This window comes from Dendrobates tinctorius, unplaced genomic scaffold, assembly GCF_039654945.1.
Source record: "Dendrobates tinctorius isolate UK_male_01 unplaced genomic scaffold, ASM3965494v1 ptg000134l, whole genome shotgun sequence".
Lineage (NCBI taxonomy): Eukaryota > Metazoa > Chordata > Amphibia > Anura > Dendrobatidae > Dendrobates > Dendrobates tinctorius.
The window spans coordinates 13,977,205-14,004,777 of NW_027361802.1; the positions used below are offsets into that span (position 1 = coordinate 13,977,205).

At 46.2% G+C, this 27,573-nt stretch overlaps 1 protein-coding gene across 2 annotated transcripts in view; it reads right to left on the minus strand.

Annotated features, from left to right (window-relative positions):
* Nucleotides 1–26,983, minus strand: part of ZFAND5 (zinc finger AN1-type containing 5) — a 39,807-nt gene extending 12,824 nt beyond the window's left edge. Inside the window, exons 1-2 of one of the 2 annotated variants that reach the window (XM_073543737.1) lie at nt 26,838–26,983; nt 17,277–17,435 (exon numbers count right to left, since the gene is read on the minus strand). In XM_073543737.1, coding sequence (XP_073399838.1) covers nt 17,277–17,424 — 148 coding nt within the window. In that variant the 5' untranslated portion in view covers nt 17,425–17,435; nt 26,838–26,983. Of the gene's footprint in view, nt 1–17,276; nt 17,436–25,974; nt 26,322–26,837 lie in introns of those variants that run through there. The other variant, XM_073543735.1, reaches the window with a different exon arrangement.
* Between the last annotated feature and the right edge of the window lie 590 nt (nt 26,984–27,573).

Genomic DNA, 27,573 nt, shown 5'->3' on the forward strand with positions numbered 1-27,573 from the left:
CGTACACATCGGGTATCCAAGGGATGGGCGTCCCTTAGATACCCGATGTGTATGTTAGTTACCAGCGCGGTGATACAGGGAGCTGGTAACTAACGTACACATCAGGTATCTAAGGGACGCACGTCCCTTGGATACCCGATGTGTACGAAAGTTACCAGCTCCCTGCATCAGCGCGCTGGTAACTAACGAACACAGCGACGCCGCGCGCTCGGCGTCGCTGTGCTGATCGCTGGTGAAGCTGTCTGTGTGACAGCTCACCAGCGATCACATAGCGACTCACCAGCGATCCTGACACGTTGATATCATTGTCGGGATCACTGGTGAGTCGCTATGTGTGACTAAGGCTGAGCATATACAGTAAGTTTCAGGGTACAGCAGTGGAATTACTAGCGGGTGATGTTCGGATTTTGACCAACAAGTCTTCATGGAGGGCGATCTTGTCGCATTCAACATCAACAATTAAATGTAAGCTCTGAGGGCGTCATAATCCAGAGAAAGGGGGACTCGTCATTTGTCCAAAACAAGCCTAAAAGCCGTCTTGCTGCATAATGGCAATGCACTACCTTCAATTTCAGTTAGTTGTGCAGTGCACATGAAAGAAACCTGTGACAACATGAAACAGCTGTTCAGGCACTTTATCTATGAAAAACCTAAAAGTTGCCCTTGTGATAAGATTTATGTTGGGCGTACAAAAAGATCTAGGGAGAGGATAAAAGAGCAATTGCACAACATCACCAGGGTTTTTTTGGGTCATCCCCTCTCACGTCATTACGCTGACAGGCATGGCAAAAAATCCTAGGGGAGGTGATTATATAAAGAATATTTCCAGAATGGAGTCCAAATGGATTTTTATGTTAGATAGCCTGGTCCCAAAGGGGCTCAATCACAAGATTAAATTGTATGCCCTGTAATGAATTTTTTTTTTCTGGGCGGGGGTATGGTGTTGTTAGGGAAGAATGGGTCAGCTTTCCTGCTTTTTTTGGATTTTTGATTGTTCATTTATAATCAAAATAAAATTCAGCATAAAAAATGTGTTTATTTGTTCTATATAAATTATTTATAGATATTCACACTGTTTTTAAAGTATATGTTGTTTTATTGGAGTGACTAAATCGTCATTTTTAAATAGGGGATTTTAAAGTGAGCATCAATATATATTACTAAGGTCAATATATATATATATATATATATATACACACATACACACACACAGTATATACACACTTTAAATATGGTTCACAATATCATGCACTTCATATTAGGAAGTTATTAAGGGATATTTTATACCAATAGGATTTCAAGCATCTGCACTTTTTTTTGCAAGCAAAAGATAGTGGAACGGGGGGGGGGGTTATAAAGAGATAGCAGCAGTGCAGAGACCAGACCTTGAGAAAGGGGGACGATTCCCCCAAAACGCGTCGGTATTGGCCGCTGCACATGTCCATCATTGCGGACCGCTTCACCACGCCCCCCTCCCGGCACTACATGGCGGCTCCATCAGCCGAGGCTGACCGCCGTATTTTGTAGACCACTACACAGGGGTTTTTTATGCAAACGGGAGGACGCTCCCCACATTGGGACACAGCTTCTTATTGCAATCACCATCTGACATCCACGGAAAGACGAATCAGACAGTGCACAGAATACACATCAGTGAGTACCCCGACATTTGGTTCTTTGACAGACTGCATTTGTCCTATGGGGTTCTACGCTGCTAAGTGGTACTAGCACGGCAACTTACTATATCAACTATGAAAAACCATTTGTAACCCCTCTATGTTTACTTAAAGGTGGTAGCCCCCTTTACTTGGGTCTCCAGGGTGGATACACAAAGTACTGCTGCTTTCTGTATGAATGGGATAGTTGTGCAAGAGAATATCACTACATAAATAGCAAGAAACCAAAAAATGATAGGGTTGGCCCAATTAAAAATAGTCTGAGTGAAATGGTGGATGAAGACGAGGAAAAAGCCAATATGCTAAATGACTTTTTCAACAGTACTTACACAAGAAAATCCCATGACGGTAACATGATCAGTGATAACAATTCTCCATCTCCTGGTTGAAGGATAAACATAAAAACATACATCGCACCCAAGTTAACCCCTTCATGACCAAGCCTATTTTGACCTTAATGACCAGGCCATTTTTTGCAATTCTGACCAGTGTCCCTTTATGAGGTAATAAATCAGGAACGCTTCAACGGATCCTAGCGATTCTGAGATTGTTGTTTCGTGACATATTGGGCTTTACGTTAGTGGTAAATTTAGGTCGGTAATTTTTGCGTTTGTGAAAAAAATCAGAAATTTGGCGAAAAATTAGAAAATTTCACAATTTTCAAATTTTGAATTTTTATTCTGTTAAACCAGAGTTATGTGACACAAAATAATTACTAAATAACATTTCCCACATGTCTACTTTACATCAGCACAATTTGAGACAAAAATTTTTTGTTAGGAAGTTATAAGGGTTAAAAGTTGACCAGCGATCTCATTTTTACAATAAAATTTACAAAACCATTTTTTTTTTTAGGGGCCACCTCACATTTGAAGTCACTTTGAGGGGTCTATATGGTAGAAAATACCCAAAAGTGACATCATTCTAAAAACTGCACCCCTCAAGCTACATTCAAGAAGATTATTAACCCTTCAGGTGTTTCGCAGGAACTAAAGCAACGTGGAAAGAAAAAAAAAATGGACATTTTAATTTTTCCAACAAAAATTTTCTTTTAGCATCATTTTTTTTTCATTTTCACATGGGCAACAGGATAAAATGGATCCTATAATTTGTTGGGCAATTTCTCCTGAGTACACAAATACCTCATATGTGGTCATAAACCACTGTTTGGGCACACGGCAGGGCTCAGAAGGGAAGGAGCACCATTTGACTTTTTGAATGGAAAATTAGCTCCAATCGTTATCGGACACCATGTCGCATTTGGAGAGCCCCTGTGCACCTAAACATGGGAGCTCCCCCACAAGTGACCCCATTTTGGAAACTAGACCCCCTAAGGAACTTATCTAGATGTGTAGTGAGCACTTTGAACCCCCAAGTGCTTCACAAAAGTTTATAACAGAGCAGTGAAAATAAAAAATAATTTTTCCTCAAAAATGATTTTTAGCACACTATTTTTAATTTTCACAAGGCTAACAGGAGAATTTTGGACCCCAAAAGTTGTTGACCAGTTTGTCCTGAGTACGCTGGTACCCCATATGTGGGGGGGGAACCACTGTTTGGGCACACATCGGGGCTCGGAAGGGAAGTAGTGACATTTTGAGATGCTGACTTTGATGGAATGGTCTGCGGGCATCATGTTACATTTGCAGAGCCCCTGATGTACCTAAACTGTGGAACCCCCCCACAAGTGACCCCATTTTGCAGACTAGACCCCCCAAGGAACTTATCTAGATGTGTGGTGAGCTCCTTGAACCCCCAAGCACTTCACAGAACTTTATAACGTAGAGCCGTGAAAATAAGTATTTTTTTTCCCCTCAAAAAAAATTTTTAGCCAACAATTTTTTTTTTTCACAAGGGTAGCAGGATAAATTGGACACCAAAAGTTGTTGTACAGTTTGTCCTGAGTACGCTGGTGCCCCATATATGGGGGGGAACCATTGTTTGGGCACATATAAGGGCTCGGAATGGAAGTAGTGATGTTTTGTAATGCAGACTTTGATGGAATGGTCTGCAGTCGTTACGTTTGCAGAGCCCCTGATGTGCCTAAACAATAGAAACCCCAAACAAGTGACCCCATTTTGGAAACTAGACCTCCCAAGGAACTTATCTAGATGCCTGGTGAGCACTTTGAACCCCCAAGTGCTTCACAGAAGTTTGTAACGCAGAGACGTGAAAATAAAAAAAAAAAAATTTCCACAAAAATATTTTTTTTAGCCCCCAATTTTTTATTTTCCCAAGGGTACCAGGAGAAATTATACCGCTAAAGTTGTTGTGCAATTTTTCCTGAGTACGCCGATACCCCATATGTTGGGGTAAACCACTGTTTGGGCACACGTCGGGGCTTGGAAGGGAGGGAGCACCGTTTAACTTTTTGAAAGCATAATTGGCTGGATTCAAAGGTGGCACCATGTCGCGTTTGGAGACACCCTGATGTGCCTAAACACTGGAAACCCCACAATTCTAACTTCAACCCTAACCCTAACACACCCCTAACCACATCCCTAACCCTAACCCCAACACACCCCTAACCCTCTCTCCAACCCTATTGGAAAAAAAAAAAAATAATTTCTTTATTTTATTAGTTGATCTTGCCTATGGGGGGTGATAAACAGGGGGGTTTATTTACTTTTCATTCTATTTTGATCACTGTGAGAGTTTATCAGTGATCAAAATGAATGAATGGAAATTGCAGCCGGCGGTCGCACTGCGCATGCGCCCGCCATTTTCCAATATGGCGGCGCCCATGGTCTGGGACCGCGGGACACAGGGAGCTATAACTGCACTCGGTGCGTACCGGGGGGTGGGAGGAAGGGCGACTGGAAGCCAGGGGGGAGCGGAGAGATTATGACAGCGGTGGCACATCGCCGCTGTCATTCAGTGGCGGGGGCATATCGCCCCCGTTAACGGGGGGGGGTCGGATCGCCGTCACCAGCCATGTCCGTTGCTACAGCAGCTTCGGACATGGCTGGATTGTAATATTTCATCAATTTTCATTGATGAAATATTACTATCGCGCTGATTGGCTGTTAAAAGTGAAACAGCCAATCAGAGCGATCGTAGTCACGTGGGGGCGAAGCCACGCCCCCTATGCTGAAGAACAAAGCCCCCTGTATCTGCGGGTCGGGTGACCTTGTCGGGTGACCTTTAAAGTCATGACGCCACATAGGCGTCACTGGTCAGATAGGCACCAGTTTTCATGACGCCTATGTGGCGTCATTGGTCGTGAAGGGGTTAATATACACAATGTCCATGGCACCTATTCCACTCCCTAAAACTCTCTTTTCATCCCTCAGGAGAGCAATATGTCTGGAAGTTCAAAAAAAAAAAAAAAAAAAATAATCAAGACTTTCCCATAGATTTCTTAGGCTAGTTTCACACTAGCGCTTTTAAACGCAGCGACGGCCTGCGCACGGCCGCCGCTAAGTCCCACCCCCTGACGCGCCTCCGCCGGTAGCTCCGCCTACCAGCACATGAGTCCCCTATCTTTATCACTGGGGGCGCAGGCCGTGCGCAGTATGCGTTTGGCGGCGCATGCGTCCTTTTGACGGTGCGCCGAACGCAACCTGCTGCAGTTTGGTTGCGCTCGGCGCACTGTCAAAAAGGCGCATGCGCCGCCAAACGCATACTGCGCACGGCATGCGCCCCCAGTGACAAAGATAGGGGACGCATGGCAGCGTCATGCGCTGATAGGCAGAGCTACCGGCGGAGGCGGGGCTTAGCGGCGGCCGTGCGCAGGACGCCGCTGCGCTCAAAAGCGCTAGTGTGAAACTAGCCTTACTTTCCCAACTTTGAATGGGGGATTAAATCTTCCAGACTTCCCCTCCTACCACAAAGCCATTCACATCAAAAGAAAGGTGGCTCGGACTCTATCGTGCCTACCAATCCCCAGATCATAACCTGGAGCTGCTCCTCCTTGGGAAAAATACATACCAGTATATCTGGAATGATGTACATCCCCCCGCACATTTAAAAATTGACCCAATTACCCTGACCACTTTAAAAATTAAAGTTGACCTAAGTAATACTTGTACGACATCGGATGGGTTACCCGCACTAACATCCATCAGTATTATATCCTACCTCCTAAATCCCAACTATGACGACATTTTTGATATGTGGTGTCGCCTCCCAAATCAACCCATTTCTCAGCTAGATTTGGGAAAGGTTTATTTAACAGATATTTGGCCTGAAAACGCCAGTATGTTCCCGAGGAACTTCATACAAATGGCCCATGCCTCTGAAATCTTATCAAAATTCAATGCTAAATACACGAAGATCTGAGGCGGGTCCTGGTTGGACGTGCTCTTGAATCTTCCTATGCCTATCCCGGGGTTGCTCTCCAGAGTATACAAAAATATTGTTTCCTCTTCCAATCCATCAAAACCAGTTTGCTTACTTTCATGGGAGAAGGAATTGGGAATTACATTCAGACTCAGAAGTACGAGGGGCGATCCAAAAGTAATGATAATCGGTTATTTCTATTGCACACAGAAATTAAAATAAAATGTTTTCTTCTCTCTTAGGTACCCACTAGTCCAGGAAGGAAAAAAAAAAAAAAAAAAAAAAAAAAAAATCACTTAAATAGGTCACGATTCCCAGGAGCTACATTCATTTGAATATGAACTGCCAAGGAGTGAACATCAAAATGGAAAAAAAACGAGTTCAGAGCGTTCATCAAATACCTCTGCTTGAAAAAAATGTCTACCAAAGACATACACAGCGACTTGGTGGAAACATTGGGGGACACTTCTCCATATTCCACAGTTGCACGATGGGCCAAGGAATTTAAGCTGGGAAGAACATCGACGGAAGATGAACATCGCGAAGGACGCCCATCCACGTCCCTCAATGAAGAAAACGTGAAAAAAGTTGAAGTTGTGTTGGCAGATTGAAGAGTGACTATCAGGCATGTAGCTGAGGTCACAGGGATCTCATATGGCAGTATTAAAAGAATCCTTGCAAAAGAATTGCATATGAGAAAGGTCTCCGCGCGTTGGGTGCCAAAAATGTTAACAGACGAGCAAAAGAAGAAACGAGTTGACATTTCAATAGCAAATCTCGAAAAGTTCCAAGCAGACAAGGAGAATTTTTTGTCACGTTTTTTGACCATGGATGAGACCTGGATCCACCACTTTGATCCCAAAACTAAACAATCGATGACATGGAAACGAGCCGACGCCGAAGAAATTCAAAGTGTCAAGCTCAGCAGGGAAGGTTATGGCGTCCGTTTTTTGGGACGCTGAAGGAATTATGGTGGACTATTTGGAGAAGGGAGCCACTATTTTGGGCTCCTACTACGCAGAACAAATAAGAAGATTGCGGGAGGCTATCAAGGAGAAAAGTCACGGTAAACTGCGGGCTGGAGTGCCGTTTCACCAAGATAACGCACCGCTCACAAAGCTGCAGTTGCCATGGCTACCATTCAGGAAGCGGGCTTTGAACTGGTGGAATACCCCCCCTATTCACCAGATCTAGCCCCCAGTGACTTCTCTTTCCTCGGCTCAAGGAACACCTCCGGGGCAAGAAATTTGACGACAATAGCGACGTGATAACCGCTGTTGGGGAGTTTTTTTCGAAGGGAATTCTAAGTTTAGAAAAGAGATGGACTAAATGTATAGACTTGTTAGGAGACTATGTAGAAAAATATATTTTTTTTTTTTTACTATTTTCATTGTGTTTATTATTGATCATTACTTTTGGATCGCCCCTCGTACATAGGGTTCTGACCAATTCAAAAGGGTTCTCCAGATGCACCTTATTACAGGAAAACTCCTACAAAATCCTCACGGGATGGTATAGGACACCCGAGATTTTGCATCATCTTGGATTAATTGAGTCTAAATTGTGCTGGAGGTGCGGCTCGGGAATAGGCAACATGTCACACATCTTCTGGACCTACCCCCTTCTGAAAAATTTTTGGTCAGGGGTCAACAAAACACTCATGGATCTAAAGTTGATATCCAGAAATCTCTCTCCTAAGAAGTATTACTATTTTGCCCCACTTCAGACTGCAGGCTTACAAAACATGGTCCTTTGGCCCTAATGTTGAGTGCAGCTAAACATCTAATCTCATCCCATTGGTGGAGTACATCTCCACCCCCCCTCTCAGAATGGTTTGAAAAAAATCAAACTAATTTACAGAATGGAGGAACTCTCTAGTTGGGAAACCCAGTCACACCCCCTCTTTTTAAAAGCTTGTATCTCCTGGAGAGAAAAAGTTGTCCCCACCTAGTCTTTCAGACCTCCGGGCCTCCTCTTCCTATTAATGACACCACTACAGCGGATCTCTACCCCTCTTTTTATGGATGCCGCCCACCTTCACATATCATATCTCTTTCCTACAACACTATTATATCACAGGAATCTTTCGGTCCTCAACTAAAATGACAATCATTCTCTTCCCTTTATACCTCTCTACCCCAATGCATGGTATTCACCATTGTTGAATTTGTTGTGTTTTTGTTGTAATTATTGGTTCGACTCTGTTCGAACTTATTTCTCTTGAAATGCACGGCTTACCCTACTGTAAAATGTTATTCTGAAAATGTACTCTTCAGCTGTATTGCCGCTGTTATTTTTCTTTAATAAAGAAATAAATTACAAAAAAAAAAAAAAAAAAAGTGATAATTCTCCGTTAAAAGTCACCTGCTCAACTCAGCAGGAAGTACGGCGGAGTCTTAAAAAAAAAAAAAAAATTTTTACTAGAATTGACAAATCCCCGGGCGGGATACACCCCCAAGTACTGCAGGAATTAAGTACAGTCATTGATGGACACTTTAAAGATTCCATAACAGGATCTGTACCACAGGACTGACGTATAGCAAATGTGGTGCCAATGTTCAAAAAGGGGACAAAAATTAAACTTGGAAATTACAGGCCAGTGAGCTTAACCTCTACTGTGGGAAAAATCCTAGAGGGTTTTCTAAGCCAGGGTTCCCCAACTCCAGTCCTCCAGGCCCACCAACAGATCATGTTTTCAGCATTTCTTTTGTATTGCACAGGTGATGCAATTATCATTTTAGCAATATTAAGGAAATCCTGAAAACATGATCTGTTGGTGGGCCTTGAGGACTGGAGTTGGGGAACCCTGTTCTAAGAGATGCTATACTGGAGTATCTGAAGAATAACCTCATGACCCAATAGCAACATGGGTTTACGAGGGACCGTTCCTGTCAGACTAATCTGATAAGCTTTTATGAAGAGGTAAGTTCCGGACTGGACCAAGGAAATGCAGTGGACGTGGTGTACATGGACTTTTCAAAAGCTTCTGATACAGCGCCACACAAAAGGTTGATACATAAAATGACAATGGGTATAGGGGAAAATATGTGTAAGTGGGTTAAGAGCTGGCTCAGGGATAGGAAACAAAGGGTGGTTATTAATGGAGCACACTCAGACTGGGTCACGGTTAGCAGTGGGGTACCACAGGGGTCAGTATTGGGCCCACTTTTTAACACATCTATTAATGACCTTGTAGGGGGCATAGAGAGTAGAATTTCAATATTTGCAGATGATTACCCTGCAGAATTTAGTGTCAATACAGAGGAGGACAATTTTATATTACAGGAGGATTTATGTCAACTAGAAGTTTGGGCTGAAAAATGGCAAATGAGCTTTAATGGGGATAAATGTAAGGTCATGCACTTGGGTAGAACAAACCAGATGTATAATTATGTGCTTAATTGTAAAACACTGGGCAAAACGGTCACTGAAAAAGACCTGGGTGTATGGGTGGACGACAAACTCACATTTAGTGGCCAGTGTCATGCAGCTGCTGCAAAGGCAAATAAAATAATGGGATGCATTAAAAGAGGCATAGATGCTCATGAGGAGACCATAATTTTACCCTTATACAAGTCACTAGCGCGACCACACTTAGAATACTGTGTACAGTTCTGGTCTCTGGTGTATAAGGCTACGTTCACACGTAGTGGATCTCTCGCGGAAATTACCAAGAGAATTCCGAATTCCATTCCGCGGGGGGGGGGGGGGGGGGGGGGGGGGGGGAGAAAAAAAAAGAAAATCGCATTTTTAGTTTGCAGAATTGCTAGTGTTTTCCAAGCGATCTGTTGCATCGCTTGGAGAACTGATTGACAGGTTGGTCACACTCATCAAACAGTGTTTGACGAGTGTGACCAACTTTTTTAGTACAGAGATCTTTTTTATTAATCCATTGTGTCATAAAAAGTATGAGGAGCTCCAATCAATTAGTAGCATTCCAGCAAGGGACCTTTTTTAGGGAAGTTTTTACAAATCTGGTGAACTTTCACCCTTTTGCTGGATCCCAATTTTCTCATATTTCTATTTGTTGGGGCATACTCCCTGCCTGGATCCGTGCAAAACATAAGGTGAACACCGATTACTGCATCAAGAGGAACTCCTTTATGGTGAGCTGGCTATATGTTTTTCACATTGTTTGTAATATATAAAAAAAAATTTTCTTACCTTCAGGCGTCCCGCGCAGCCTTCCCGCCACTCTCCCGGTCTTCCGGCGTCCCGCGCAGCCTTCCCGCCACTCTCCACGCTCCCGGTCCCAGTAATCCTTTGTGAGAATTACCGCGATGACATCCATTCTCGCGGGATCGCGACGTCTAGCGGTCATTCGCGATGACGTCGCGCGAATGACTGCGAGACTTCGCGATCCCGCGAGAACGGACGTCATCGCTCGCAAAGGATTACTGGGAGCGTGGAGAGAGGCGGGAAGGCTGTGCAGGACGTCGGAAGGTGAGAACAACAATATTTTTTATTTTAAATTCTATTTTTTACAGGGATATGGTACCCAAAGCCCGGAGGACGGTCTCCTCTCCTCCGGACCGTGGGTACCATCCGCAAATGTTCTGCTTACTTTTCGCATGGTGTGCACAGCCACATGCGGAAAGTAAGCCGAACAATGCATTCCTATGGGTGCGATTCCGCTAAATTAATGAGCATGCTGCGTTTTTTTTTTTACCGCTAAGCGATTCCGCCACGGTAAAAACCGCAGCATTAGCACAGCATTGCGGAATCCCATAGGAATGCTTCTTTTTCGCAGCAAAAAACCGCCACGTGTGAACATAGCCTAAGAAAGACAGCTGAATTGGAGCGGGTGCAGAGAAGAGCGACCAAGGTTATTAGAGAACTGGGGGGGTCTGCAATACCAAGACAGGTTATTACACTTGGGGTTATTTAGATTGGAAAAAAGAAGGCTTAGGGGTGATCTTATTACAATGTATAAATATACGAGGGGACAGTACAAAGACCTTTCAGATGATCTTTTCACTCTTAGACCTGCAACGGGGACAAGGGGGCATCCTCTACGTCTGAAGGAAAGAAGGTTTACGCATATTCACAGACGCGGATTCTTTACTGTAAAGGGCCTGTCACACTAAGCGATATCGCTAGCAATATCGCTATAACTTGTGACGTTATAGCGATATTGCTAGCGATATCGCTGTGTGTGATACTTACCAACGATCCGCTCCCCCGCTGATTATCGCTGATCGCGCGAGAACGTCCTGGACCGTTTCTCGTCGTCAGCTTCTTGCAGCGCTTCCTGCTGTGATGACGAGCGACGCGTGGAGCCGGGCGGGAGGACGCAGGATCGCCTGGTGTGACAGGTAAGTAGCGACCCCCGACCCCAGCGATGTCGCTGGTGAGATCTGTCTGTGTGGCAGCTCACTAGAGACCACTTAGCGATGTACCAGCCATCCTGACCGCGTCATACCGCTGGTCGGGATCGCTGGTACATCGCTAAGTGTGACAGGGCCTTAAGAGCAGTGGACTATGGAACGCTCTGCCATATGATGCTGTAATGAGTGATTCCCTACTAAAATTTAAGGAGAGCCTGGATGCTTTTCTTGAAAAGTATATTACAGGTTATATACACTAGTTTCATTAATATTGCGTTGATCCAGGGAGCTAGTCTGAATGCCGTATTTGGAGTTGGGAAGGAGTTTTTTTCCCCAATGTGAAGCTTACTGTTTGCCACATGGGGTTTTTTTGCGTTCCTCTGGAAATGTTAGGGCAGGTTAGGATAGGATAGGATATGAGTTGAACTAGATGGACTTAAAGTCTTCCTTCAACCTAAATAACTATATATAGATAAAAGTGATTGGCCTCTCTGACATTTATTCATTTTAGTCAGGGAGTAAAAAGGTCTTAAATCCAGCACTTGTTCACACACATAAGATGGCTGATCAAGTTGGGCCTCAACGATAAGTTTACAAGGTTGACTGAAGTAAAGATAAAAGTCTTTGTTGCACCTCAGATTTGTAAGGGCCCCGTCACAAATAGCGACTCACCAGCGATCCCGACAATGATATGAACTTGTCAGGATCGCTGGTGTGTCGCTACACGATCGCTGGTGAGCTGCCAAACAGGCAGATCTCAGCAGCGATCAGGACAGCGACACGCGGTTAACAAGCGACGCACGTCGCTTAGTTACTCGCAGTGTACGTTAGATACCAGCGTGCTGGTGCAGGGAGCTGGTAACAAAGGTACACATCGGGTTTCTAAGCGCCGCTTAAAAACCCAATGTGTACCTTGGTTACCAGCTCCCTGCACCAGCGCGCTGGTATCTAACGTACACATCGTGTACTGGCCAGCGGAAGACCAATGATCAAAAAAAATGTCCAGGCCATTCGAGCACGATCAGTGATACCCGGCAGGGGGGCCGGTCGCTGATAAGTGTCTCACACAGCGATCTAGCTGGTGAGATAGCTGTTGCGTCACAAAACTTGTGACTCAGCAGCGATCTCGCTGTGTGTGCTTAAGTCTTAAAGATAGTTTTTCAGTTTCCTGCAGGGCACGGAATAGGCTGCATGGGTAGCATTCGTAATAGTGCTATATTTTTTTTTTTTTTCAAGAAAACTCAACAGCAGATAACTATGAAGAGTTTGTGGAAAATCTCAAAACATAAGAATCTTGGTTGTAACATGACCTTAAAGCGAACCTGTCAGGATTTTGCTCAGTAACCTACAGACACAGTCCGGTTGGTTAAAATGATACCTGGGTTGATGAAATCCATCTTGTGCTTGTTTAATCTCTCTGCCACTATTCACACTAGGTAGGTTTTAACATTAGATTGTAGTTACTGTCCCAATGGGGTATACCTTGTCGCGGTGGGACAGCTTTATGCTTTTTTTTTTTTTTTTTAATCAAAAACAGTGTTTACTAAATACCCTATATTAAATTTAATGCACTTGCTTTTTTACTTATTTTCATTAGGATATATGCATACATTGTCTTTTCTTTGGTTTTGTTTGTTAAATCTGTATTTGTAGTTTTCAGTTAGAGATTCTTGTGCTTCGGGGCAGCCTGTGGGGGCTTTATGTAGTGCTCTTCTTTCATATCCATCCTTATGGGCTTATGGCAGGCACTGAGCCTTCAGTGACCTGCCTACTATTTTACAAAATACCTAAACCGTATATACTTGTGTATGAGCCGACCCGAGTATAACCCGAGGCACTTAATTATGCCACAACAAACTGGGAAAACTTATTGACTTGAGTATAAGCCGGGTATGCATTGTACCCCTCATCCCCCATCCTTGTCTTGAGTTGCCCCCATGAGAAAAGCATTAAAAAAATTAATATAAAAAATATATATATATATATATATATATATATATATATATATATATATATATATATATATATATATATATATATATAAAAACCCCCACCATCCTACTTACCTCCTCTGCATGCCCTCGCAGCATCTTGATCAAGTGCCAGCAGCTCCTCCGGCCAGGCGATCACATGTCCCCGCCCATTAAGGAAATGAATGTTCACCCCTCGCCACGCTTATGGGAGTAGAGAGAGGCGAATATTCATTACCTTAGTGAGCGGGCACCCGTGGCTATAACTGTTGCCAGTGCAGGGAATATTCATTTCCCTTTAGCAACGGGCACAGTTACAGATGCCGGCTCCTGCCTCCTGTGACCCACTGCTCCCCCTCCATCTTCTGTCATGATGACTCGTGAAAAAGAGGAGGGGGGGGTGGGGTTCAGCACAAAAAAAAAAAAAAAGTGTGTAAGCGGAGTTTTCAGCACAAGTGTATACAGCAATATTGTTGACTACTACTACTGCACAAGGGCCTCCATCAGCACCGTTTTGCTGCAGCCAATTTTTTTTTGCCTCCAGCAAAATGATAGCAGCGCATATGATACGCAGTAGCATCTATTGCCAACACTGCCAGCGGCGCCATTTTGACTGCATCAACGCTTATATCAAAGAAACAAAAAAGGCAACTAAAAGTTTTTACGGTTACAGTTGAAGTGAGGAGGTCAAAATAATAAGGGAACCTGTCAGGTCCCCAGTAACCCCAGAAGTTGTGTCTGGATATGTAAATACCATAACATACCCTTTATTAGAATACACACAAAACAGATCTTTAGAAAAAGTATTTCTAAGGCCAGTTTATGAAAAGTAAATGAGAGCTTTGATTAGCTTTCCGGACTGCCGATCACACCCGGCTTCAAGGAATGAATGCAGAGTGTCAAAGAAGCCACGTGTGTGTGTGTGTGTGAGGCAAGCACACATATGATGCCAGCGCTTGTAAGCCATGCCATCATGCCCACAGGGGCGTGATAACATTAAGTGGGCTGACTAGCCTGGAGACACTAACGCCCCATCCACATATCATAAATGAACTTTAGAAATACATAAACAGATCTTTAGAAAAATTAAGCAAATACAGGGACTGTGCAAGGTCTGTTCATATGCAAATAACTCCTGGTGGTTCTGAGGGCACAGGGGTCCTGACAGGTTTCCTTTAAGTAATGGCTATAATTTCATAATTGAACCTGACAACTTCTGAAAATGTATAACAACGTAATTGGTGATACAACAGAAAATCAAATCATTGTCCCTTTGAACAGGTTATCCAATTAGTCCTGATCAATGGAGAGGAGGCTGAGCTTGAAAAGTCATAGTGCATTGATTCCCCCCTCCCCCAAGTCAGTAATTAGTCCCCCAATAAATGTAATGCTAGTTAAATTAATCTATTACTTTCCATCTGAAAATGATTACCTCATAGTGACCTCCTAAGAATTACATGCCTTTATGTTCTCTTAAGGGGAATCTGTCAGAAGGTTTTTGCTATGCAATTTCAGATTAGCATGATCATTGGGGCAGAGACCCTGATTCCAGTTGTGTCCCTTCACAGAACTACTTGCTGTCATTTTAATACAATCACTGGTTTCTCTTCTGCAAGTCTACCAGTTCTCAGAATACTGAGCTCTGTATAACCCCATACCACTGACTGACAGAAAGCTACTAACGAGTGATGGTGGGCGGCAGACTTAAACAGGTTGACTACAAGGCAGTTAAGGCTCCGTCACACATAGCGATCTCGCTAGCGAGATCGCTGCTGAGTCACAAGTTTTGTGACACAACAGCGATCTCACCAGCGAGATCGCTATGTGTGACAGCGATCAGCCCCCCTGCCGGTATCGCTGATCGCTCTTGGAAACCTCTGGACATTTCTTTCGTCGCTGATCTCCCGCTGGCCAGCACGCATCGCTGTGTGTGACAAAAAAAAAAAAAAAAAAAAAAAAAAAAAAAAAATAATATTACTATTCTCACCTTCCGACGTCCTGCGCAGCATTCCTGCCTCTCTCCACGCTCCGGTCCCAGTAATCCTTTGCAAGATTGACCGCGAGACTTCGCGATCCCGCGAGAACGGACGTCATCACGGTAATTCTCGCAAATGATTACTGGGACCGGAGCGTGGAGAGAGGCGGGAATGCTGCGCGGGACGTCGGAAGGTGAGAACAACAATATTTTTTATTTTAATTCTATTTTTGACATGAATCAGCGCTGAACACAGCGATGCCGCACGCGCGGCGTCGCTGTGCTAATCGCTGATGAAGCTGTCTGTTTGACAGCTCACCAGCGATCACATAGCGATTAACCAGCGATCCTGACATGTTGATATCGTTGTCGGGATCGCTGGTAAGTCGCTTAGTGTGTCGTGGCCTTAAGTCTTGTAGCGAGTCTCCCACAGATAAAACACTCAGCTTATTGAAGCAGTACACAGCCTAGTGACATCACTGAAATGAGACTCTCAGCCCACACATCATGCTGCTCTCAGATTCCTTCTAAATGGCCACCAGAACTCCCTGTATAATCAAAAAGGGCCCATTAGAGGTATTGCCAATAATTACACAAGTGACAGTCTACCTTCTGAATGAAGGCGTATTATTATTCGCTTGCTAATGAGAATATAGAGGGAAGGATAATTTCACTGTCAGAAGACAAAAAAAAAAAAAAAGTTCAGCCTCTGGCTGTTCATGTGATGCATCATTGAATTGGTATGAATATAACATGTATAAGCAGCAGAGGTTATACTATCCAGTCAGGAGGTGGTGCAGAAAGATTTTCATGAACATTGCAAGTCTGAAATGAACACTTATCCACGTATTTGTTAATGGGGTCAGGTGACAAGGACAGGATATCAACCGAGCCCCATTTGATGACCCATTCCAGTCACTCGACTGCTACAGCAAATCATTGAAAAATGAGATATCAATGATTTTGGTCAAAATAGAGACCAGTATACATTGGAGAATATGGGGGTGATACATATCTTGCACTGTCTTGGGGAGGGGTAATTGTTAAAGGAAGGAATAATGCCTTCTCTAAATCATTTGTTATAACTTGTCGAAAGATAGGAATGTTAAAGTGTCTCCATTTGGCTATACATTTCCGATCACAACACCACTATACTCATCTTTAGTGTCTCAGCGCTGTTTGGAGCTGTAGAGAACTCCCTACCAGGAAATCATGCTCATTTCTCTGATCTACTATATTGCAATAAAAAAAAAAAAAAAAAAATTAAAAAAAACACACACACACACACACACACCACAACCTGCAGCGATGGCATCGAGAGACAGTATGGCATATAAAAGCAGGTAACTGCAGAACACAAGTGAACAGCACTGATGAGCCAAGACCCTGTATCGCAAATGCTACAACTGCCACGAGCATCTGGGGAGACGTAGGCTTCAGAAATACAGTCTCCAATGAGTAGAGGCAAATCAAGAATGGACAAGATTTTCATACTTTTACAGGAAAGATGTGATACAAGTGGAATTGGTTATTAGTAGTGATGAGCGAGTATACTCGTTGCTCGGGTGTCCTCCGAGTATTTGGATGTGCTCGGAGATTTAGTCTGTCGATGCAGCTGCATGATTTGTGGCTGCTAGACAGCCTGAATACATGTGAGGAATGCCTATTTGGTAGGGAATCCTCACATGTATTCAGCCTGTCCAGCAGCCATAAATCATGCAGCTGCGTTGAGAGAAACTAAATCTCCGAGCACATCTAAATACTCGGGAGCTCACCGGAGCAACGAATATACTTGCCCATCACTAGTTATTAGGCTTTGCATGGTTTGAGAGTGCATAACTCTGACATTGCAGTGTGTGAGAGCTCCAACTAGGCGAATCATCCAGAATCAAACGTGATCTTCACTTTCCAAATAGGCCTTTATCATGGAGCATCTTCAGAAACATCCGAGTCGCCATTTTCCACTTAAGAGCTCACATACAAGTAGTAATCTACCAGATGTAATAATTGAATTACTTTGGATGAACCTATGGACATTGTAACTTACCCATGGGGCTGATTCTGCCACTGTTCTGTCTTTGAAGATGTTCTTTATAGCATACAGAACACATTCCACTTGTCCTAGGGTTGCCATAGAAGCCACATCCTGTGTTGCAAAGCATAGGACCTGGTGTCTGATTTGTCTCCTGAGCCATTTTTTTCTATGCTGTAGAGAAAAAAAAAAATGAAGTGGTATTATGATGGAAGACAAAGAAGTAGTCAGGTGCACGGTATAAAAAAAAAAAAAAAAAAACAAAACAAAAAAAAAAAAAACAGTGGAAGAAACAAAAGTGTATACCCTAGGGGTAAACTGCAAGGTAGTTTTGCTGTGTCTCACTCAATACCAGACATAGCCAAAAGCATGAATGAAGTGTGACTGGGGATTGAACCAATCTTTAACCCCTTCCTTACCGATGACGGAATAGTACGTCATCGGTAAAGTCCCCCGCTTTGGGGTGGGCCCGGCGGTGAGCCCACCTCAAAGCTGCAACGTCAGCTGTTATGAACAGCTGACATGTGCCCGCAATAGGCGCGAGTGGAATCGCCGTCCGCCCGTGCCTATTAACTAGTTAAATCCCGCTGTCCAAGCTGACAGCGGTCATTTACAAAGCATTTGCGGCCGCCGTGCCGGAAAGGAGCTCATCGCTGACCCCCGTCACATGATCGGGGGTCGGCGTCATGTTGCCTGGACAAACAGAGGTCTCAGAGACCTCTATGGATGTTCCAGGCATATGGCTTTCAGCGCCACCTGGTGGTTGGAGCTGAAAGCACAGGAGTAAATTTGCGCTACGGGTCTCAGAAAATTGCACAATTTTTTTTTAATTTTTTTTTTTTTAAGCAAACTTTGGAATTTTTTTTCACCACTTAGATAAAAGAGCATAGACATGTTTGGTGTCTATGAACTCATAATGACCTGGAGAATCATAATGGCAGGTAAGATTTAGCAACTAGTAAACCTAGCAAAAAACAAGTGTGGGATTGCACTTTTTTTTTGCAATTTCACCGCACTTGGAATTTTTTTCCTGTTTTCGAGTACACGACATGGTAAAACCAATGGTGTCGTTTAAAAGTACAACTCGTCCCACAAAAAATAAGCCTTCACACGGCCATATTGACGGAAAAATAAAAGAGTTATGGCTCTGGAAAGAAGAGGAGCAAAAAATGAAAAAAATCGAAAACAGCTCCAGGAGTGAAGGGGTTAATACATCCCTCTGTCACGGTCACGTGTGTCTGGACGCAGCGAGTACCACAAGGCGAACCCATATGACACGTGACCCTGGATACACCGCCTCCAGTGGGGCGAATTTAAATAAAACGTGCAGCTGGATACACCGCCTCCAACTGGCGAATTTAGGTATTACATGTAAATCTGGAAACCCCGCCTCCAGTAAGGCGAATTTAAATAATAAAGGGGAACCTGGGTAACATTAACAATGGTGGGCCCTGCGACAGGGAATAGGGACGTGGAGACCTCCTGTACTCCCCTGAGCCAGTGTCCCTGCACTCCTAACGTTCCCTATGCCGGTTCTGCACAGGATACCTTTTAACCTTAGCTCGCCCTGACCTAAACCCTCACTAGGAAATTGGTCGGTGCGGAAACTAATCCCACCACTGCACTAAACACAAGGAAAGATGACAATACAGGGGAAACACCACTTAGCTTTGCTCTGTTGCGTACGCTCCTAGCAACAGAGCTGTTATGAATGGGAAACCAAGAAGGAAAAACAAAACAAGCTAAGTCTCAGAAAACCAGAGAAGTTGGTAACTATGCAGACCCATGATCTTAACCGCACAACTAGAAGCAGTCGTGGAGCGTTCCTACGTTGGTCCTAGACGCCTCGTCACAATCGGAGAACTACATAAGCCTAAAGCAGGAAAAGAGGAAAACTAACTGCCCCAGAGCAGACCCCAAAGGAAAGACAGCCCCCCACATGTATTGACGGTGAAACAAGATGAAAATACAAACAAAGGCAGGAAAATAGGCTGAGCAAACGATGGGGCCCGGCTAACTAAAAAGGACAGAAAAGGAAAGACACTGTCTGCAATCTGCCAAAAACAACCTACAAAAAAATTTGTCCAACACTTCTGATAGCAAAATTAAGCCTGAAGTCACCAGACTTCTAAACCTATATCAGCACTCTGAAATATTCTGAGACAGAGCAAAAAAGAGGCCAATCTAATAATCGACAAAAAGCAGATTGGCAAATACTGATTAATAGGAGTGGAATTTCAGCATAGCCCCAGCAGGGGCAGGCTGATTACACAACAAACTGCATTGACCAACAAGCGCAAGTGTGAACATTAGCAAAAAACAAACTTAACTTGAGAAGACTGGAAGAGAGCTGAAGTCCAGGACCTGAGAAGCAGACTGAATCACCAGCACCCGGATAGGGCGTCGGCTGTCTTATATCCAGTCTGATACTCCAGAGATCCAATCGTTATCTTCCTCAACAGGTGGCAGATCACTACCACTTAAACCAACCGCACTACCTCCTGTCACCACCAGAGGGAGAACGGAAGGGGAACGCTCAACTGGTGGAGCAGAAAATGAGTTCATGACACAGAGCCCACCACCTGCGTGCATCTTCTCCTCCACCCGGATCCATCACCATAGTGCAGCCTTGGAGCAGAGTCCACAACCAGTTGCAGCTGCCCAGTAAACAGAGTCCCAAAGAGGAGTTCAGCTTCTGACAAAAAGTCCAGCATGCTTGAGTCCAGTCTTCAGCAACCAAGTCCAGCATGCTGAGCGCAACTCTCACCATCGTCGCCACTCCACCAAGCCATGCAAGCTCGTCCTGCTGACACCATAAACTGCGACTCCACCACGCCATGCCAGCCCTCCATGCAGACTCCATAGCTGACTCAACCCCTCTGGCTGGGCTGCCCAGGACTCTCATTCAGCTCCTTCTTGCACCCAGGATCCGTTGAAAATGACTAACTCACAATATCACCAACAGTGATTGAACAACCCTGAGACTAATTTATAGAGCCTTACACCTGATTTATAATTGCGTGCACATTAAACCTAAAACTAAGGAGCGATACCACTCACCACCACCGGGCAACTTAGAATGAAACACCACGTGTAATAATTCTAATGGTCACCGGGGGCAATCACATCACTTTGGCACCTAGCCAAAGGAAAAAAAGTTCAACTTTGTCCATTTAAACTGTCAGATCCAGCCTGGATCATGACACCCTCACACCAGAAGATGCCAGTGTTTGAGCTATCGTCTTTACGTGGGTACAGGATACATACCGACACTTCTAAATGTTAGCTGGCATGTGGAATTCTGGGCAACAAGCATGCCCACACAGACTATGCCCAGCAGGCACATGGAATTCTGGGCAACAAACATGCCCAGCAGGCACATAGAATTCTGGGCTACAAGCATGCCCACACAGACTATGCCCAGCAAGCACATGGAATTCTGGGCTACAAGCATGCCCAGAAGGGACATGGATTTCTGGGCAACAAGTATGCCCACACAGACTATGCCCAGCAGGAAGGTCACCATGATTTACAGGACATCAGAGAGGCAATTTAAGTGCAGTTCCACTGCTAAACGATTGACTACAAACTACACATTTTTCTGTAACAAAGTTTAGCAATAGCAACAATGTCCGTGTAAGGAGCTGGCAGGGCTGTGGAGTCGGAGTCGGAGCTCATTTTGGTGGAGTCGGAGTCGGTATAAAATGGACCGACTCCTAAAATATATAATAAATTGGGTACAGTAGTTCAATGCAGGATGTGCTGAATATTTTTTCATAGGAGTTTGGGAAAGTTATGAAATGTCCTATAAATGGCTGTTATATTCCTGATCTAAGGCTACATTCACACACAGCGTTTTTCCTGTGTTTGAGGATACGTTTTTCAGCTGCAAAAGCTGATCATCTTTTTAAAAAAACTGCATCACCTGAAAGGTTTTTGAGTTCATAGATAATGTTTTCAATAGCAAAAGCAGATTAGAAATCTGCTCTATCCATCCATTTATCCATATTATTATTTATTGTTATTTATATCTGTCTATCCATATCGTATTTGTACCAAAAAGAATGAAAACCGGGTAGTACACCAATATATATTCTGTTCTATCTAGATATCTTGATTATTGGATCATAAAAATGATTAAATGTCTGAGGTTCACATTGTACTACAATAAATTTTTCACTTAAATATAAGCAATATGTGTGGGAGTCGGAGTCGGTGTAAGGGAAATTGAGGAGTCGGAGTCGCAGGTTTGGCTTACCGACTCCACAGCCCTTGGAACTGGGCTGTGGAGTTGGAATAAAATAGACCGACTTCTAAAATATATAGTACATTGGGTGCAGTAGTTTACAGCACATCCTGCATTGAATTTTTCGTAAGAATTTGGGAAAGTTATGAAGTGTCCTATACGTGTCTGTTCCTGATCTAAGGATCTCTGCTTTTAGTTGAGATGAATCTATGCTGCACTTTATGTACATGCTCAGTAGTGAGACAGGGTTGTGGGTCGGGGAAATTGAGGAGTCAGAGGTTTGGCTTACCAACTCCACAGCCCTGCTAAGGAGTAATAGGTGTATTTGCCCTCACCTAAACCAGCTGGAACAGAAACACTGATCATACAAGTAATGCATAGGTGTGCACTAATGTAAAACCACTTGTGCTTATAGCAAACAATGCCCACCATTCATGAATCTTACAAAAATGGTAGTGCCACTTTGAGAATCAGCTATTCTATAGCCAATAACAGTGGAGGTGATGCTCACAGCAAGTATATTACAGACTGATAGAATAGTAAAAAACACGACCCACAACTTAACACTATGGGATCAACTTCTAACATTGTAGTGACAGGATCTCCAGCAATCAGTATAAGAAGTGACTTTAATCCAGGCTGATCACCCCACCAACTATCCAAAACAGCACTGAAAGAAGCCAATATTTACAGTGGCTTGAGGGGAACCATGGAACCCTGCAGGCAAAACTTAGCCTGTTAGCATGCCTGACTGTACAGGCCATAAATCTCCAGGGGTGAAATCGTTTTGAGTCACTGGAGGACAATCATAATGGCCTGCCATGAAGATTACCTTACACAGAAGTTATATTGTAAATATTATGTATAAATAATAATAATAATCTTTATTTATATAGCGCCAACATATTCCGCAGCGCTTTACAGTTTAACAGTTTCAAAACACAAGTCATAAGTAACAACGCTAACAATACAATAATTAAAGCAAAATAAGACGAAATAAGACGACCCTGCTCGTGAGAGCGTACAATCTACAATGAGGTGAGGGAGATACAGAGTACAGGTGTGTATTTACAATGGTGTAATTACAATGAAGGTCCAGCCATCTTGCAACACATTTTATAAAAATATGTGAAGTTTACAACCAGCATGTAGTTACTTTAGTTCACTTTTCCCCTTCCATGGGAGGTAGGACTCAAAAGCCTGCCATGTCATACGATGTGAGCCATATATGAGCGGTTATTAATAGCTTAGTAGGGAGAGAGCACACCACCACCAGGATCTTGTTTACCAGTCTCCCTGTAGTCCTGCAAACACAGCCCCCCCCCCCCCCCCCCTCCATTAGTGCAAAGCAGCTTGCAAAAACACAACATGCTCCTTTTAATATTTCTCAGAAGCTGGGGGTCACGTGGGTGGGAACATTAGCTCCTGCCTGTCACAAGGCTGCAATGTGACAGGCTGGCTGATCTGCAGGCTCAGACACACAAAACCTAGTCAACAGGGGCCTCTGAAATCAGCCGCTATTTATAGATCCGATGCTGCCAACTCCTACACAGCGAGAAGCGGCTACGCTTACTGTACCATGCATTGCCAACAGAGGTCATCAGGGTGGTAATGGTGAGCCCCAACATAACATCCACTACCGAACAACTTGTGCTTTCCACTATTGTACTAAGGATATATGTCCAATCTTCATTAACCATATACAGTGTTATGATTAGGTGTACCTCATTCTGCACAAATCCCCTATATAAAGAAAGTTAGCGACTACAGAAAGCACCTTTGTTTTCCTGGTGATTGACGTCACCCAGCTGTAGGACAGCCTCCATGACCTTAAACAGACATCCCAAGAACTGGCTCAGCGAGTCACGCAAAAAAAAAAAAAGGATGTGTGATGATGGTCCTGTGCCAAGCCTCTGGTGAACTGGATCATACTAGTGGAGATAAAGCCATCAAAGGGTGTTTAGAGTCAAATGACACCAGGCTGAGGTGGCAAGGTTACACAAGTAGCCTTAGGACAGCTCATTCCCAGCAAACACTCTGGGAGACATGTTATATTTAGCATGGGAGGGATCACAGTACACAAGGCATGAGATCAGAAAACCACAGCAACATCAATAGGGGAAACAGTCCTTGACCCGTCCCGCAGCCAGCGCGCCCGTCCCCAGCCAACATCAATAGGAGAACCAGTCCTTGACCTGTCCACAGCCAACAACATCAATAGGAGAAACAGTCCCTGACCCGTCCGCAGCCACCAACATCAATAGGAGAAACAGTCCCTGACCCGTCCGCAGCCACCAACATCAATAGGAGAAACAGTCCCTGACCCGTCCGCAGCCACCAACATCAATAGGAGAAACAGTCCCTGACCCGTCCGCAGCCACCAACATCAATAGGAGAAACAGTCCCTGACCCGTCCGCAGCCACCAACATCAATAGGAGAAACAGTCCCTGACCCGTCCGCAGCCACCAACATCAATAGGAGAAACAGTCCCTGACCCGTCCGCAGCCAGCGTGCCAGTCCCCAGCCACCAACATTAATAGGAGAAACCGTCCCTGACCCGTCCGCAGCCGCCGTCCATAGGAGAAACCGTCCCTGACCCGTCCGCAGCCGCCGTCCATAGGAGAAACCGTCCCTGACCCGTCCGCAGCCGCCGTCCATAGGAGAAACCGTCCCTGACCCGTCCGCAGCCGCCGTCCATAGGAGAAACCGTCCCTGAACCGTCCGCAGCCGCCGTCCATAGGAGAAACCGTCCCTGACCCGTCCGCAGCCGCCGTCCATAGGAGAAACCGTCCCTGACCCGTCCGCAGCCGCCGTCCATAGGAGAAACCGTCCCTGACCCGTCCGCAGCCGCCGTCCATAGGAGAAACCGTCCCTGACCCGTCCGCAGCCGCCGTCCATAGGAGAAACCGTCCCTGACCCGTCCGCAGCCGCCGTCCATAGGAGAAACCGTCCCTGACCCGTCCGCAGCCGCCGTCCATAGGAGAAACCGTCCCTGACCCGTCCGCAGCCGCCGTCCATAGGAGAAACCGTCCCTGACCCGTCCGCAGCCGCCGTCCATAGGAGAAACCGTCCCTGACCCGTCCGCAGCCGCCGTCCATAGGAGAAACCGTCCCTGACCCGTCCGCAGCCGCCATCCATAGGAGAAACCGTCCCTGACCCGTCCGCAGCCGCCATCCATAGGAGAAACCGTCCCTGACCCGTCCGCTGCCGCCATCCATAGGAGAAACCGTCCCTGACCCGTCCGCAGCCGCCATCCATAGGAGAAACCGTCCCTGACCCGTCCGCAGCCGCCATCCATAGGAGAAACCGTCCCTGACCCGTCCGCAGCCGCCATCCATAGGAGAAACCGTCCCTGACCCGTCCGCAGCCGCCATCCATAGGAGAAACCGTCCCTGACCCGTCCGCAGCCGCCATCCATAGGAGAAACCGTCCCTGACCCGTCCGCAGCCGCCATCCATAGGAGAAACCGTCCCTGACCCGTCCGCAGCCGCCATCCATAGGAGAAACCGTCCCTGACCCGTCCGCAGCCGCCATCCATAGGAGAAACCGTCCCTGACCCGTCCGCAGCCGCCATCCATAGGAGAAACCGTCCCTGACCCGTCCGCAGCCGCCATCCATAGGAGAAACCGTCCCTGACCCGTCCGCAGCCGCCATCCATAGGAGAAACCGTCCCTGACCCGTCCGCAGCCGCCATCCATAGGAGAAACCGTCCCTGACCCGTCCGCAGCCGCCATCCATAGGAGAAACCGTCCCTGACCCGTCCGCAGCCGCCATCCATAGGAGAAACCGTCCCTGACCCGTCCGCAGCCGCCATCCATAGGAGAAACCGTCCCTGACCCGTCCGCAGCCGCCATCCATAGGAGAAACCGTCCCTGACCCGTCCGCAGCCGCCATCCATAGGAGAAACCGTCCCTGACCCGTCCGCAGCCGCCATCCATAGGAGAAACCGTCCCTGACCCGTCCGCAGCCAGCGAGCCCGTCCCCTTAGACTGCTTGCCCTGACCAGGTGGCACATCAGAGTCACTGGCATACTACAGATGAGCAATGAGCCACCAGACAGCCACAAAGGGAAAGTGGGGAGCAGGACATGGCAGACACAATGGGGGCAGTGGGGACAGGACCGGCGGCCGGGGGTGGCAGGATCTGGACACAAAGAGAAGGAGGAGCCTGGAGACAAAGGAGGCAGAAGCAGCTCCACCATGGAGACAGGAAGCCCCGGGCAGAGAAAGCAGCAGGGCGCTGGGAGTTGTAGTCCTCCCCACAACGGAGGCCTATGTAAAAGCACTGAGTCATGGAACAGGAAGCCATGGCTGCCGCCTCCGCGCACACGGTGTCACACAGAGCCCCCAGGAGCTGGTGGCCCCCGCCCCCTCTTCCAGGCTGTGTCGCCATATAAGGCGCTCCCCGCGCGCCCTGTAACCCCTCCGCTGCCGGCCGCGCGTCACACAATGACTGGACACACTTACGTCTGAGGCCACAGCCGGGCGGGGGAGGGCGTCTTCTCACGAGCTCTGGTTTGCGCTTTGTTCGCTGGCTAACAATAAGCAGCGGGCTTCTCTTTCTCCCGGCGGGGCCGTGTAATCCCGAGTGCTCCTCGCCGAGGACCGTGTGATAACTCCGCGCTAATAGGTCGCCGTTGTCCCGCCGTTCCTGCGTCCAATGTCCGTTCGCCGTGCCCCCGAACGTGTGTCCTGTGTGTGAGAGAGCGTTGTGTCTATACACCGCCAGGGGGCGGAGCTGAGCCCTGCTGCTGACGGAGACGAAACTCCCTCCCACACCTTGTTCCGCTCGTCACGTGGACTACCCCGGCCAATGGCAGCGCTGCTGACTGTTGTACCCGGGGCGCTGGGCCTAACATTGCACGTTTCGGCTCTTACAACATGGCCGCGTCATAGCTTAGTCATGGTGGACAGCTGGCAGTCTAGCACAGCGCCCGTCCCGTCTGCTTTCGGCTTTGTAATAGCTCTGGGTCAGTCATCCCCTAGTTGTTCCGGACACCGAGCTGTAGCTGAAAGGAATAATGTGGCGGCGCAGTGTAGAGTATACACGTTTAGAGGAGCCGTAGCATGAATGAACATCCTGTGAGGCTGATAACAGAGAACAACGCATTGCAGGCTGTGACACACATTGGAGCCACAGACCTCACGCATGAAAGCGATTAGTCAGAGGCCCTGGAGCAACCAATCAGATGCCAACGTTCATGCCCCAGAATTGTGCTTTAATATGTAAGCAGCGATCTGATTGGCTGCTCCTGTCCATAAGTCTTGTGGTGTTCTTAGATGACTCTGGTGGGGCCCAGATTGGGGGGGGGGGGTGGTCCACTGCTTACCACGACTGGACGCGGCAAAGACGAGTTGGAGACAGAATTCAGTTCTAACAGATCCGGGTTTATTGGCCGTCCTCCTGACGACCTTAGCCATGCACCGCAGTTCCTTTACAGCTCTCCCGTTTCCAGGCCCGGGTACCTTTCACCTTTCCTTTAGTCCTGATGACGTCCCTCGCGGATGTTTTGCTGGGGCTGTCCTAGACCAATCTACCTCCAGCGCTTCACCTGCCCGAGGTAGTCGCCTAGTCGGTACTTCTGGGGCCTCGTCTGTCCTGCAGTACGTTGTGTCAAGGCCACACCCCTGACTGTCTTCTCTTGTCAGGCCCCTGGTCAAGCTCTTCACCGTTCTCCGTCTTCTGTCCTGAGTCCTCGTCTGTTGAGCTCCTCCCAGGACTAGCCTAGCCTGGAACCCCAGCCCGTCCTATTTATCCCCTCTCTCACTGGGAATTCCCCTCCTGGGTTCCTATCCCCCCCCCCATGACTAAGCAGTTTCTATAACGATGTCAAGTCCTCCCTGCCATCTTGTGGTCAAATCTCGGTACTGCACTCCCTTTTCTGTCATTCCCTGCTGTTACGTTTCTGTCATTGCCAATCTCCGTCTGTAGTGCACAAATCGTCCCCTCCTACTTCCAGTCAAGTCTGTCCGTCATGTCACCTTCCCCACAATTCTAAGTAGAGATTTAGCTGCAAACTCCGGAGTATTATCGCCCATAGCAACCATTCATTTCACTCTCAAAGC